Source organism: Physeter macrocephalus, chromosome 13 (assembly GCF_002837175.3).
Source record: "Physeter macrocephalus isolate SW-GA chromosome 13, ASM283717v5, whole genome shotgun sequence".
NCBI lineage: Eukaryota > Metazoa > Chordata > Mammalia > Artiodactyla > Physeteridae > Physeter > Physeter macrocephalus.
The window spans coordinates 72,071,257-72,086,307 of NC_041226.1; the positions used below are offsets into that span (position 1 = coordinate 72,071,257).

Here is a 15,051-nt window from a genome sequence, read left to right on the forward strand (position 1 = left end):
TGAGTGGTCAATTTCCTTCTATACAGTAGTAAAAATCTAGAAAGCTGGAAACTTATTTTTTTTTCATTTCTCTAAATGAATGATACACTTTAATAGGTAATGCTTACATGAAATCCTGGGCACACAACCAACTTTATTTTTTAGCAGGCTGTCATAGAAGAGTGAAATGCGCCAGGTTTCTGTACATAGAGAGAAAGGAAAGCAAAAGGCCTGACCTTGGGACCAAAATTATAAAGAAAAGTCCTCTCTTTAATTTTTGCAGAGTAGATCTGATTATATATCATACTAATTCACCTATATTTTCCTTTAATATATAAGCTCTGCATGGACCATGACTGCATGAATTCCCCATTGATGAACATTTAGGTCACTAGTGGTTTTTCAATAACATGAATACCATCATATTTAATATCCCTGTACGTGTACTTTTGTGTACTTTTCCTTTCCTTTAGATATGTTAATTGCAGTGTGCTGTTATATGTAACACACATTTAAAAAGTATATGTTGTGAAATTGCCACCCAGAAAGTTGGACATTTTGTACTCCATACCCTCACCAACTCTTGATCCTAACAATCTTTTTTATTTCTGTCAATCGTATGTCTGAAACAATTTCTAACTCGCTATTGTTTAAAAGTTCCTCACCCCTTCATCATGGTAGCTTGAGTGGTAAACATTTTTATGTTTATCTATCATCATAACTTCTCTCCACAGAATTTCCAATTGGTGTTCTTTGCCTTTGTCTATTTTGCTGTAGGCATATTTGTCTTTAGATATGAATTCATAAGAATTGTTTATATGTTTGTGAAAGTAGCTTTGTCTTTTACATACATATGACTACTTGTTTCAGCTTTTTTTATCTTTTAGTTTGTTTCTGGTGTCTTGCCCACAACCAAAATTTTAGATTTTTATGTCGTTAAAGCTTTTTCTTTTTTCCTTTAAATAATTTGCTTTGAGGCTTTTGAATAAAAATGAATTTATTTCATATTTTATGGTTTTATTTTACATCCTTAAATCTTTAATCTAGCTAGAATTTACTTTGATCTAAGAGGTAAGAAAGGAATTTAACCTTGTTTTTTTTTTTTCACAGTGATTAACTGGTTACCCTAAAGATGATTATTAAAATTCACACAAAGTTAATATGATTTACAACGAAGTAATCCTCCTATACAAATCTCCAAACGACCAAAGTTATATCTCTCCACCTACACCAATGTCCTCTATAACCTGAGCTCATCTGATCCAGCCAACCTTACTTCTTAGTCTTCCTAATACGCACCTTCTGCGCCAATGCGTCAGGTCTACTCAGGATCCCCCCCGTCCATTCCCACCCTCCTTTGCTTATTCTTGCTTTCTTGACTTTCCTTGAGTTGTTCTACCTTCAGTCCTCCTAGAACATTTCCCGTTCTCTATGCTTATCTAAACCATCTACCTTAATTACTTCAGCCCACACTGATTTCCCCTTCCCCAAACTCTTACAGTATTTATGTCCTAGTTTACAAAACGTTAGTCCTTTTGGTGCTTGTTTGTTTTTCATTAGCGTTTTTTTGGTCAAATAAATCGTAAGCTTCTTGAGAGCAAGGGTTACATCTTACGTTAATTGTGTTGGTGTTATCTCTGAGTCAAACCAGCATGGTGTTCATTTCACATCCTGCGATCGCACATAAGTATAGACAGAGATAATAACTTTTGTTTATTAAAGAATCTCTACTGTTAACTTTAGGTGGTGTTTTCCTCTATAGAATATTTTTCCTGAATACGTGTATTTTCCAAATATAGAGTAACAACAGAAAAGAAAAGAGCAATGTGTAAGATGCTTTCTCTCATGATTTTTCTTCACTAGACCCATTTAAAATTATTTTTACCCTCTAGGGATTTGTGTGTGTGGTGAATGTTCTTGCCATGATGTTGACCCGACTGGAGACTGGGGGGATATTCATGGAGACACCTGTGAGTGTGATGAAAGGGACTGCAAGGCTGTCTATGACAGATATTCTGATGACTTCTGTTCCGGTAAGTGCTCGCCTAACTCCTGTTTTTAAATAAGAAAATAGTCATTTTCAAGATTTATTCGACTTCTCACAGAAACCGTAAAAGAATGGAATGTGCCTTCTAAAGAATTCGGTATCCATAGGACTCCTAATAGCAACTTGAAAAACTGTTAGAGGAATCACACATTGGGCAAAGATTTGAGATGAAAAGGCACTCCCTCTCTGAAAATTAGTCTAATTCCTCACCAAGAAGAACTATTACCTCCAAGTACTGAATACTCAGCCGTGAGAATACAAAGCTAGCAGACCTGACCGTGAACAGGAGAGGTACCGTTATGGCAGCCATATCATTATAGTACAAGACTTAGGACAATATAGTTCTCATGGATAGTTTAATGCATTGCTTCTTTGGTATGATTTACATACTAAAATTGTTCTGCAGTGCAACCTACAATTGAATATCAATTAGTGGTTTCAAAAATTCTATTCCATGAATTTTTATGGAACAGATACTATTTTCCAGGCTCTCGATACTATTTGCCAGTGGCCTCTGGGCCACTGGTACCAGCAGTGAAGGAGACAAACATGATCCTTGACATTACGGAGTTTGTAATCTAAATGCAAAGGAAAAAAAAAAAAACATCCTGCCAGAATTTCTAATAGTGCAAAGGGAAAAAAAAAAAACAGGCAATCAGATTTATCTGAAAAAGTGTCATTTAGCAAAAATAGAGTTACTCATTTTCAGTCTGGTTATATTGGACAATCGAGAAGACAGAGACATGGGCATATACACGTCTTTATGCTCGACTGCTTGGTTGGTACAGGATATAGAGAGGAAACGCCGCTTGTCTCCAGAAAGTTTGCCAGCAAAGGGAGATAAAAGAGCTGCCCTATTTAATTGTGATTATGCAACTGCAAGGCTTCTCTGTCCTGGCTGAGGAGAGCCTGCTGCTAAAGCTTCCCGCTGCAGAAGAATTTCCCTCTTCTGATGATCCCTTGTGCTTCGGAGAATTTCCTAAAACATTTCCTAAACGTTTTGTTCTTTGGCAGGACACACCCAAAGAAACTGAAGTATACCATGTAGCTCATTGGGACCACATTCTCAAAAAGGCACTTCACAAGGCAGCAGCTTTCATTTGTGGTTCCATCCCAGGGCTCTGTGCAGTTGTTGGTGGCACTGTCTTTACTGTCCCACCCCAGGAACGGGGTCAGTCCAATGCCAAAGGCAAGGACCAAAAACTATGCCCTTTCCAGGTTTTTCTGTTATTCATTCTGGGTGAGTGTTCTTTATTATCCTCATTATTAACACCTTGGGAATGAAACAGCTAACAACTATTCAGTGACTTCTGTATGCCAGACAATCTGTAAAGCACTTCCCAGATTTGCATTTATTCTTCATAAAAGGCTATGACACAGGGAACATGTTTATTCTCATTTTACAATTGGGGAAACTGAGGTTCAGGGAATTCCACAACCTGCTGAAGGCTCCACCACTAACAGCTAAAATCAAAATGTTAACAAGGTCTCTGAATCTGAAGAAATCTAAAGGTTCTTTCTTTACTGAATGAATCTTTGTTTAAACTTAAACTTCAATTTAATATAACATTTATTGAGTGCTAATTATGCTATGGGCACTGTGTGAGATATTAGGGGATTAAAATATAAAAAAGCCTAGGCTCTGACCTTAAGAAATTTACTGTTTAGCAAAGAAAACTGCCACCTAAACATACATTTCAGTATACTGTGGTGTGGGAGATTGGCATATTCATGCATATGTTTACTTATACTGGGGAAGTAGCAATGAACACAACAGATAAAATTCCTCTCCTTGGGGAGTTTCCATCCTGGTGGGCCTGGAGAGACAAAAAACAAACAAAATGTATAGTAGGTCAGTGCTATATATTTTCATGGCCATTGTGCTATAGACTAAAATGAGCAGAGAAGGGGGTTGAGAATCTTGGGGCATGGGCATGTTTGACATTTTAGTTAGGAGGGTGAGGCTCTTCACAGAGGTGGTGATGTATGACATGCATCACATGATGCTTTTGGATCACTGTGCATGTACAGTTCTGCCCTAAAAGGTAGGCTTATGGGTCAAGAGGGATGAGATGGGCATCCCGGGCAGAGGGGAAGGAGGCATAAGATCTGTGCAGGGGCCTAGAATCAATTTGGTTATTACCAGAATGTACAAGTAACGAAGGGTAAAGCTAGCCAGAAATAAGGACTGAAGGACTTTTTACCTTGCTGCTGAGCTCGGCTCTGTTCTAAAGGCGATGCTCGCGATGGTTTTAGGCAGTGGAGTGCTATAGTCACCAGGTTTCTAGTCTGGTTGTCTGGGTAAATGTTGGCGCCATTTACTGAAATGGAGACTATAGAAGAACATTGTCAGATTCGCTTCTAGACGTATCAGGCATAGAGGACCAATGGCAAACCAAAGCCGATCATTTATTTCAGCCTGTTGACTATGTGACTCTGAAGAATCGGGGCTGAGCATGAGACTTGATAGGGTCATAAACAGTGAGTTGTCAGGAAAAAACTATACAGGGGCTCAGGGAACACCATTTAAGGTTGTCATTTGAAGATTGTGTGATAAAACATGAATTCACATAAATTAAAATAGGAAAATAAAGAGATAATCAGACTACATATAAACATCATAACTTTGTGATTTTCTGATAGGATGCTTTTTTTAAAAAACATAGGGAACACTCTTTCTTGTTAGACCCATGATCCTGATTTTGGACTGGGGTTGGAAAATTCAAAATGACTACATCATAGTGATAATTCAGGGTCATGTGAGCCAGACCATCTCACCGTGAGCAGTAGGGCCGTGGACTGAAGATGGGCATTGATACTTAGGCTGACACTTGGATCCTTTTATAAGCTCACAATTCCCGATGCACGTTATTTAGGCTTAGAGTTACTACATAGGTGGGGCAGGTGAAAGCCATTGAGGAGGTCTCCTTGGAATCTGAAATTTTCCACTTCATCTAATCCATCCCTCCTTCTCCCTATTTTCTTCTTTCTCACATTTTCCATTCTTCCCTATGCTAGAAGATTATAGAGAAAGGTAAGTGATCGGGCAGTTATGGTTGTGTGGTTGGTGGAGTTTCTCATGGGAAGAGTTTAGGAGAGAATTTGCCCATGGTCTCTATGCCCTGGGTGTAGACAGGTAGGGGTGGGAAGAGGTGATGGGGTAATAAGCTGTGATTTGAGCAATAAAACATCAGGCTGTGATTATGATTTTTTAATTTATTTGTTGAAGTGAATTAAATGCGGACAGTTCTCCACAGCCTGTCTCCCAGGCTTAAGATGAGAAATCTAGGAAAGAAGAAACACATTGACAGAGATCCTGCTCTGTTAGATACCCATCAAGTTCGTTCACACACCTCATTCCATTTTATGTTCACCCTAACTCAGAGAAGGAGACGTGATTATCCACATTTTTTTCTCTTATCCACATTTTAACAGAAGAGGAAATGTTCAAAGAAATTAAGCAACTCGACAAAGTTCACACTGCCCTTCAGTGTCATCTGAAAACACATTACATGAGCCTAACTACTCATGTAATTTAATCTGCGAGTGATGCAAATAAAATTATTCAATTTTACTTTATTTTGGTAAGGAAGAGCTGTCCTCTGGATGCTCAAAATTCTTATAAAACTAAGCTTCTCTGAACATCATTCTGATCTGGGGCAGGCATCAATCTCTGGAGTATTTCTTCATTCCCACTATATCTGTAGAATTCCATATATAATGCTTAGTGAATTATTAGTCTTTGCAGTTTTCCCAATTTCCTGTCGAAGTTGCACCACAGGAAGGGAGCCATGCAGTTGATTACTGAGTGTGTTAATACCTTAGTGATATAAGACGGAAGTACCCCAAGTACGTGGATATTGTCTAGTGATTTATGCCAGGCTGGAGTGTAATAAGGCTCAGATGAAATGCAGCTTTATTTTTAGCTCCCATTCTTGCCCTCCTGAGAGTGTTGAGCTTATTTAAGTCCAAGGGAAATCTCCCATTGGATTATAGTTATCTTGTTTAATTGACCTTCTCATTTTATTCATTCATTCTCACTGTATCCATTCATCTATTCAAAAATGCACTTAAATGTAAATGTTTTGTGCCTAAGACATCATGGGTATAGGGGATGGGATACAAATTTTGAAACATGTTCCCTGCTTCCAAATAAATCAGTTGTATTCATTTTTTCTTTCACTCCTAAATGTTGTTCACTGACACATGAATTCATCCATACACAAACATGACTCATATACCCACAAAAATACACACACACACACGGCTCGAAGATGATACTATTGACAAATTTTGAGTGTGACCAAAATGGCAGGGGCATGACCAGCCATCCTGAAGTGTACCAACTGCTCTGTTACTTCGATTCTATGAGCTGCTCCCCTGAATTGACTTTTTGATTAGGAAATAACTTCTTTATTCCTGATGGCTGTTTATCACTCTGGTCTATTTCTCTAAATCCCTTAATAGGAAAAATATGCTGCAGTGTGACTTTCCACTTTTTCAGCTTGTTCCTGCCTATCAAAATGATGAAAATACAAAGTTAGTCCTGGCTTAGAGTTCCCTTGGTTTGGAAAGTGGAATCATTTGATAGAACCATATTACGTGGGGAAATTTGTCTTTGTGGATTACCAAAGCATTAAGGAAAGAAACTGAAGGAAATGATTACGTATATTCAGTTTTCATTGTCTTGAAAGGGAAAATAATATATCAAATGGATTTTTTAAAAAAATCAAGTACTAGTTAGATCTAACTTATCCCCCCCTACTTTTTTCTCTTGATGGTCTTCATATTACTTTGTAGGAAGCTACTTGTAAATATCAGATTCCAGTTCATGAGCATTTTTGGATCATTTTTAAGGCAAGAAATATCCTCTATGGAAGAAGAGTGTTCTGGAATGGATGGAAGTACATTTGTCCTGGATTGATGTTTCTGAGGCTAGATAGCTTAACGCAAAAGAGCTCAATGATTACAAAGAAAAAAAAAAGTTGTGGTGTCAGCACGCTCTCCTGTAATGTCCTGAGAGCCTTTAAAGCTCAGCCTGGCCGTGATGCCACTTGATGTGTCTCTTGCTGCCAAATTCCTGCCCTTGTGATTCAGTTCAGGCTGTGATCCCATTTGCATACCAAAACTAGACACCATGTTGTTCTTTCATTGTCATGGATGTGTGTGTGTGTGTGTGTGTATGTGCGTGTGTGTGTTTTCAAACAATGCTCATAGGTCTTTTGAAAGCAATTCTCTAATGTATGTTCTGCATATTTGCTATCAGGGATAAACAATAACATTCTGTACCTTTCATCTCTATTTTGTCCATCGTCCGCCTACAGAGTTTAAAGGAATCCTTGTTAGAATCAATGAAATTAACTCCTGCAGGCCAAATATATGTGTATATATACACACCTAGATTTGACAAACTAGCACTGAAGCATGACATTTCAGGTCAGTGTGGTAAAATTCACTTCTTGTAGTTCTCTCATTTTCAAGATAAAGTGAGATGAAGGCCAGAAAGATGAACTAGTGACACATTTATTTATTTATTTATTTAATTTTTAACATCTTTATTGGTGTATAATTGCTTTACAATGATGTGTTAGTTTCTGCTTTATAACAAAGTGAATCAGTTATACATATACATGTATCCCCATATCTCCTCCCTCTTGCATCTCCCTCCCACCCTCCATATCCCACCCCTCTAGGTGGTCACACAGCATCGAGCTGATCTCCCTGTGCTATGCGGCTGCTTCCCACTAGCTATCTGTTTTACATTTGGTAGTGTATATGTGTCCATGCCACTCTCTCACTTTGTCACAGCTTACCCTTCCCCCTCCCCGTGTCCTCAAGTCCATTCTCTACGTCTGCGTCTTTATTCCTGTCCTGCCCCTAGGTTCTTCATAGCCTTTTTTTTTAGATTCCATATATATGTGTTAGCATATGGTATTTTTATTCTCTTTGTGACTTACTTCACTCTGTATGACAGACTCTAGGTCCATCCACCTTAGTGACACATTTAGATGAAAGACACAGGCCTCCTAATTTCTTCACTTATGATTTTTTTCCCTACTTGTTTAGGAAAGACCTTGATATGGTATGTTATGGCAGTCTAAAGGATTTTCATGCTAAATAGATTTTATCATTTCTAAACTCTACTTTATAAATCAAAACCAAGCATTTTCATCTTCATTTTATCGCTATAAAATGATTCCTTCTCTCTCTCTCTTTGGCATAACTTTTATGCTGGAATTGAGAAACTTGTGACCTCAGAAAAGAAATTGCAGTGTCAATTTTTGATTTCCTGCCTTTTCTGAAAGGCTAAATACCTGCTTCAGAATCTGGTATCAATACATTGCATTTCTAACTGATTTTCCTAACTCCACTGATAAAATACCATGAAGGATTTTATAGAAAAAGTACACTTTCATTTAAAGTGGAATCCATAACATATTTTTGACAATGTGTGACTCTGAGTTATTAAAAGATGTAGAACATATTTAATTTTTGTTACTGTGAAAGTAAAGTTATGTTTATGTTTTAACTTGTCAAATTAATCTCTGATCAACATTTAGATTAGGCAGTACCACTGTCAATACTATTTTTCATCATGCTAGACTAGTTATTTAAACCTTTTCTCTGTTACTTTTACATTTGCTTTTCCTGTGATCTTCATTGGGGCATTTGATTTAGGTATTCCTACTTTCCCAAAACAATGAAACCTTCAAAAACACTCTATATGCCACTATTCCATCATTTAACCTGGTTGCCATAATTCACTGACTCTCAGGAATTTCATTAGGGATGGTTTACTTTAAGTCATCCATATTTTCATAACCCTTCTTTCCTCAGCTTGAACTTGTTCAGTGGATGTTGGTTTCTAATGGCAAAGTGTAGAAGACACATCAGTGGATGATTTGAGGAGGCAGCGGCCATCCTGAACTAGGCGATGTTCTCCCACTTTGATACTTTCCTATTTAAAGCCCAAACCTTTTATCCCAAGCCAAACACAGCAATGACTAACTCTGTTTTTCAGTTTTATTGTTGAAGTGTCAACTTGTCTTCCACAAATGGCAGCATGTTTTGTACTTTGTCCAGCATCCTCATGGCAGATCTAACTGCCCTTGAAATGAAACCTCTTGTCTCCAAGAATTTCAAAGCCACTGGCTCCCATAAAACAGCAGAATTGATTGTACTTTAAACGTTAAAGATTTTGTTTTAAAAACTGTTATTTATCTATGCATTTGCAACATAGCTCTGTTTGCAAATTTTGCTCTGAATTATTGGGTTGGCCAAAAAGTTCATTTGGGTTTTTCTATAAGATGTTAAGGGAAAACCCAAATGAACTTTTTGGCCAACCCAATACACGAGGATTGGGAAGATGGGTAGGAACTTCTTAAGCCAGGATAAATGGCAAGAAGCCATAGAACCCAACAATCTCTGAGATATAATTGCCACTATATCTCTGAGATATAATTGCTATATATAAGTCAAACTATTGTAATAAAAATTCTTATATTTGAAGGTCCAAATGATCATAGTCACGTAATATGTATTTATTAGCAATCAAAATTTTTTTCCTTTAAAATGATGAGCTCTAAGGCAAAGTATTAGTATTAACAGCAATTTGTTGTATAGACTTTGTTACATAGTAGGTGCTCGATAAATGTGCATTGAATTGAATTTAGTGTTAAATGAGAGATGTGGACTCTGTGATCCTTAATAGCTCATCCTACTTTGACCTATGATTTTATGAATTGTTCCATGAAGAACCAGGTTTATAGATAGTGAAAAGCTTCCTGATAGGTGGATTGTCCAATACTTCAAACTCCAAAGATGGACATCTGACCACAGACCTCATGGAATACTGATAAAACAGACCAGCCTTCCCTGAAGACTGGTCCATACCAGTTTCCATATTGTGTGATATATATTAATATCAGATGCCAAATACAAAATAGCAGGGATTGTTATTCATTAGAATTATATTTGATTTACTTAAAGAAAGTGTAATTCCACTTCCTTTAAAATTCTTCATACATTTTTGGAGAAATTATAGAAATCTACTTTACATTGCATCTGTAATAATGAGTATTGCATGGTTATTAGGAGTTAGGAAAAGCTCAGCTAAATTATCCTAAATTTCCTTTCCTTTCTATTCCTACTTGGTTGTGTATGTGGGCTCAAGTGAATAAAAATAAAAATTGTTCACTTTTATGTAGCATTTTAAGATATATTATGTACTTACTGATAAATGTGGATAGATAATCCGATTTAAAATGAAGAACTAAACCTCAACGAGGTTGTCATTTGACCAGCCCTACTCTGTAGGGAGCAGGGTCACAATTTGAACCTACTTATTTGATTGATAACCTGGTCTATTTTATGCTATGCCATACCAGTACTTATCACAGTTCTTTACAGGCTCTGTGCCCATGTAAATTTAATATCTTTCCTGACCTCTTCTGTGTATAGGAAATTAGTCTTCAAGGGTTGCGAACTCCACACAGGTTACTGGTTTTAAGCTAAGGGTCTGTAGGCTGAGCATGTAGTGTGTAGTAAAAAGATAATGAAGATAAAGTGCGAGGGACTCCAGAAACTAAGACCCTGTTTCAAAAACAAATTGTTTTCCGTTTCCTATGGCTTCTCCCCGACGTGAAGTAATTGCCCAATCCCTCAAATCCTCCTTTGAGGCTCCAGCAGGCTAATTCAATCTCATGCACTTGGATTTTGAAAGAGTCAAGTTGATAGCCCTGTGAACCTGTTTATCTGATCTGGCGTTGTTGCTTTTCTTTCCCCGCGATCAATCGATATACCTGGATCAGGTATTTAAGAACATTGAGAAAAATGGGCTTTTGCCTTAATGTTTTATATTGTGCTTAATTGAGATCGTGACTCATTTGTGACATTCACTGTTGAAATGAAAGTTAATTCTGGCTTTGGTATATTTTTCTCATATACATGTGCACATATATATATATATATATATATATGGCTCATAAATACAATAACATATATATATTATTACTCCCATTGTGAAGGTCATGGGCAGTGTAACTGTGGAAGATGTGACTGCAAAGTAGGCTGGCATGGGAAAAAGTGCGAGCACCCACTTTCCTGCCCGCTGTCAGCTGAGGAGAGTATCAAGAAATGCCAGGGAAGCTCTGCTCTGCCTTGCTCTGGAAGGGGTAAGTGAGGGTCTCAGGCCTTGTGACCCATCGCCTCCTGTGAGTCAAATGAATTCAGTTCACATGTATCTTATTTAAAAGGTAGCTGAGATTCCTGAATGAGGAAAGATTAGTCTTTTCAGAACTAATAATGACTCCAGTATCCATGAGTGAAAGTACATGGAGAAATATAATAATCTCATTCTTTCTCCCTCTCTATCACACACACACACACACACACACACACACACACACACACACACACACACACCCATCGGTCTACTTTAGCTCTGAGGTCTCTTCAATTTCTATTCAGTTCAATGCTACATTAAAAACGAAAAAAACAGGTTGGATATTTGCTCAGAGCTTTCTCAGTAAGATCATCTAATTGTCCACTGACATTTCTGAAACTTAATAACATCCTATTGAGTTGTACTGTTGGCTTTTGAAAAAGTATTGTATCGACAGATAGCTTGGAATAAGCTTTTCTTGTCTTAGACGGCATGTAGCCTCAGGTGTGCTCTTGGTATCAGATCAGTACAAATTGGAGGAGAAGGAAGAATTCATCTAGGGGAAAGCTGGTTTCATTCTTTTTGATTTATCCAAATAAGAAATACAATTTCACCTCTCACATGAAAATGGCAAAGTTAATGTGAAATTTGCTTTCAGAGGTACTGGTAATTGAAGTTATTACAAATTTTATTCATGAAAGAGGAAAAGGAGAACGATTTCCTTTATCTGAATGTTAGATCAGAAATTTAATTTTATGTTGCAGGGTAATTTTTTTTTGAAAAGTGAATTTTTAAATTGAGATATAATTCAAATGTCATAAAATTCACTCTTTTAAAGTATACAACTTAGTGGGGGTTTTTTAGTATATTCACAGAATTACCCAACCATCACCACTGCCTCATTCCTAAACATTTTCGTCATCACAGAAAGAAACTCTGTACCCTTCCTGGTCACTCCCCATTATCCTCTCCACTCAGCGCCTAGAAACCATTAATCTACTTCCTGTCTCTGTGGATTTGCCTAATCTGGATATTTCACATATAAATATGAAATATGTGTTCTTTTTGCTCCTGTTTTTTTTTTCACTTAGCTTAATGTTTTCAATGCTGTAACATGTGTCAGTACTTCATTCATTTTATGGCTGAGTAATATTCATTTGTATGGATATACCACATTTGTTTATCCATTCATCTGTTAATGAACATTTGGGTTGTTTCTACTTTTTGGCCATCGTAAATAATGTTCTGTGCATATTTATGTACAAGTTTTTCTGTGGACATGTGCTTTTGATTTCTCTTGGATATCTACCCATGAGGGGAATTGCTGGGTCATATGGTAACTCTATGTTTAACTTTTTGAGGTACCACAAAACTATCTTTAAAGTGACTACACCATTTTACATTCCCTCCAGAAGCGTATGAAGGTTCCAGTTTCTCCACATCCTCACCATTATTTGTTATCATATGTCTTTTTCATTACTTATAGTTTTTTTGGGGGGGTGGGGGGCAGAAAACTCCCAAAGTCTCCAAGATTATTTGTAACATAGTATTTTCTCATACTCTGATATTCATCCTTAATGATTATAAGGAGGACGGTAGGATATGGGTAGAAGGAATTTTTAATTTCAGAAGCATTTCTGAATTGCCCCATCTTTCATTAATACTCCCAGGCTGGAAGCAACGTTCTACCAGCGTTAATAAAATATTGTGACTATAGTGCTTGAGTAAGCCTATTATGCTCTTAAAATAACAAAGACTAAAAATCAGTATTCCTCGGACTACTGGTATTATTTATTGCTAAAAATAACAAATTATAGGACTTCCCTGGTGGCGCAGTGGTTAAGAATCCACCTGCCAATGCAGGGGACACGGGTTCAAGCCCTGGTCCAGGAAGATCCCACATGCTGCAGAGCAACTAAGCCTGTGTGCCACAACTACTGAGCCTGCGCTCTAGAGCCCACGAGCCACAGCTACAGAGCCCGCGTGCTGCAACTACTGAAGCCCACGTGCCTAGAGGCTGTGTTCCGCAACAAGAGAAGCCACCGCAATGAGAAGCCCGTGCACCGCAACGAAGAGTAGCCCCTGCTCGCTGCAACTAGAGAAAGTCTGCGTGCAGCAATGAACACCCATCGCAGCCAAAAATGAATAAATAAGTAAATACATTTATTTTAAAAAATCAATAAAAATAAATTATACAATGGAAAAATTTTAAAAGCATATAAAACATATCTCAAACATAGACAATGACTTTAAGTAGATATATATATACACACACATATATGTGTATTTATATATTTGCCAGTGGTTTCTCATTTATCTTGAAATTTTTTTATATAATGCTAGTGAAAGAGAAGTATTTGTGGACTTTATATATCAATGTTAAATAAACTCTGACAACCACATATTTGTCTCCTACCTTTCTAGAGATTCATTAAGTTATTTAGCTACCATTTTTAAGCAATAGCTTATATTTAAAGTTTATTTTATTAAAAAGGTGTTGCTATGTATAGAATTGTATTTTTTTATTTTTTTGTAATTCATTCAAGCCTTTTGAAGCACTTTACAGATAAATATAAGCTTCTCTAGTTTCCTCACAGGGAAACGGAAGTATTGATGAGTGAAGTGATTTTCCAGGGAACTGTAACAAAATATAAGAATTTTGAGAATGAAGACCAAGGATTTATGACAGGCAGTCCAACGCTCGGACCAGTGGTTAGAGACTTTCTTTTTCATAGGGCTACATCTGCAAACTCCTGGGCACTGGAGGTCTTAAAGCAAATGGCCAGTATGAAAACTTTCAAAGGATTAGTTTTGCAATTTATGAATGACAACTGCAGCTGTGGTTACATGAGTGAGGAAAGCAATTACAAGGCTCATCGGTTCTCCCCCCGGAGAGCCTCAGCAGCTCGCTAGCTGGGACCAAGGAAAAAAAAAACAATTCTCCTGGTAGAATTAAATTAGATTTACTTGCTTGTGCTGCTGATCACTAAGTGTGACCATTCTGTCTCAAAGGTAGGGGAATAATTTAGAGGATCTTTAAAATTCTCTATTAATTCCTGTGATTCCTTGATTTCTGTCCCTTCCTTTAGTTAGAGGACTCTCATAAAGACGATATTGATGTACAGTGCTTCATCCTGCTCCGGGGTTGGAAGGCGGGCACAGCTTTCTCAATTCTCCTATCAATGTTCAGCTCAAAAATTTTAAATGGCTTATGATAGTCTACGCATTAGTTTTAAACTCTTCTTGATTAAAAATGCACTTTTATTGTTATTGAGGTTCTCCTGAGTATGTGTCTAGCTTTGGCCAGAAAATGTGAGCAAAATGTGTCACTTCGGAGCAGAAGTTGAGGCAGTGAGAGATTTGCCATTCTGTCTTTTTCCCTAGCAAGGGGACTTCAAGTCTGAGGTGGTGGCAGATCCATTAGCCTGGTCTCTGAATGAGGATGATCAGCAGAAACCTCTGCCGACCCACCGAGGTTCTGTCGAACGAGTGAGAAATAAACCTTTGTTGTTTTAAGCAGCTGGGATACTGGGTTGTTTGTTATGGCTTCAGAACTCCTGACTCATACTCTCTCTGCATACAAAATTAGGGAACACAGCTAAAGCAAAGCAAACAAACAAGCAAATGCAACAAAAATCACACTCAATCCAAAGAGATAAGCATAAAAAAGTTGAGGTTTGGGCTTCCCCGGTGGCGCAGTGGTTGAGGGTCCGCCTGCCGATGCAGGGGACACGGGTTCGTGCCCCGGTCCGGGAGGATCCCGCATGCCGCGGAGCGGCTGGGCCCGTGAGCCATGGCCGCTGAGCCTGCGCGTCCGGAGCCTGTGCTCCGCAACGGGAGAGGCCACGGCAGTGAGAGGCCT

The 15,051-nt window shown here is 37.9% G+C and overlaps 1 protein-coding gene across 5 annotated transcripts in view; it reads left to right on the forward strand.

Annotated features, from left to right (window-relative positions):
• Nucleotides 1–15,051, forward strand: part of ITGBL1 (integrin subunit beta like 1) — a 209,332-nt gene that overhangs the window by 106,879 nt on the left and 87,402 nt on the right. For all 5 annotated transcript variants that reach the window (XM_024123118.2, XM_055089327.1, XM_028497570.1 and 2 more), the window contains 2 exons: nt 1,872–2,012; nt 11,053–11,199. In XM_024123118.2, coding sequence (XP_023978886.1) covers nt 1,872–2,012; nt 11,053–11,199 — 288 coding nt within the window. The remainder of the gene's footprint in view (nt 1–1,871; nt 2,013–11,052; nt 11,200–15,051) is intronic.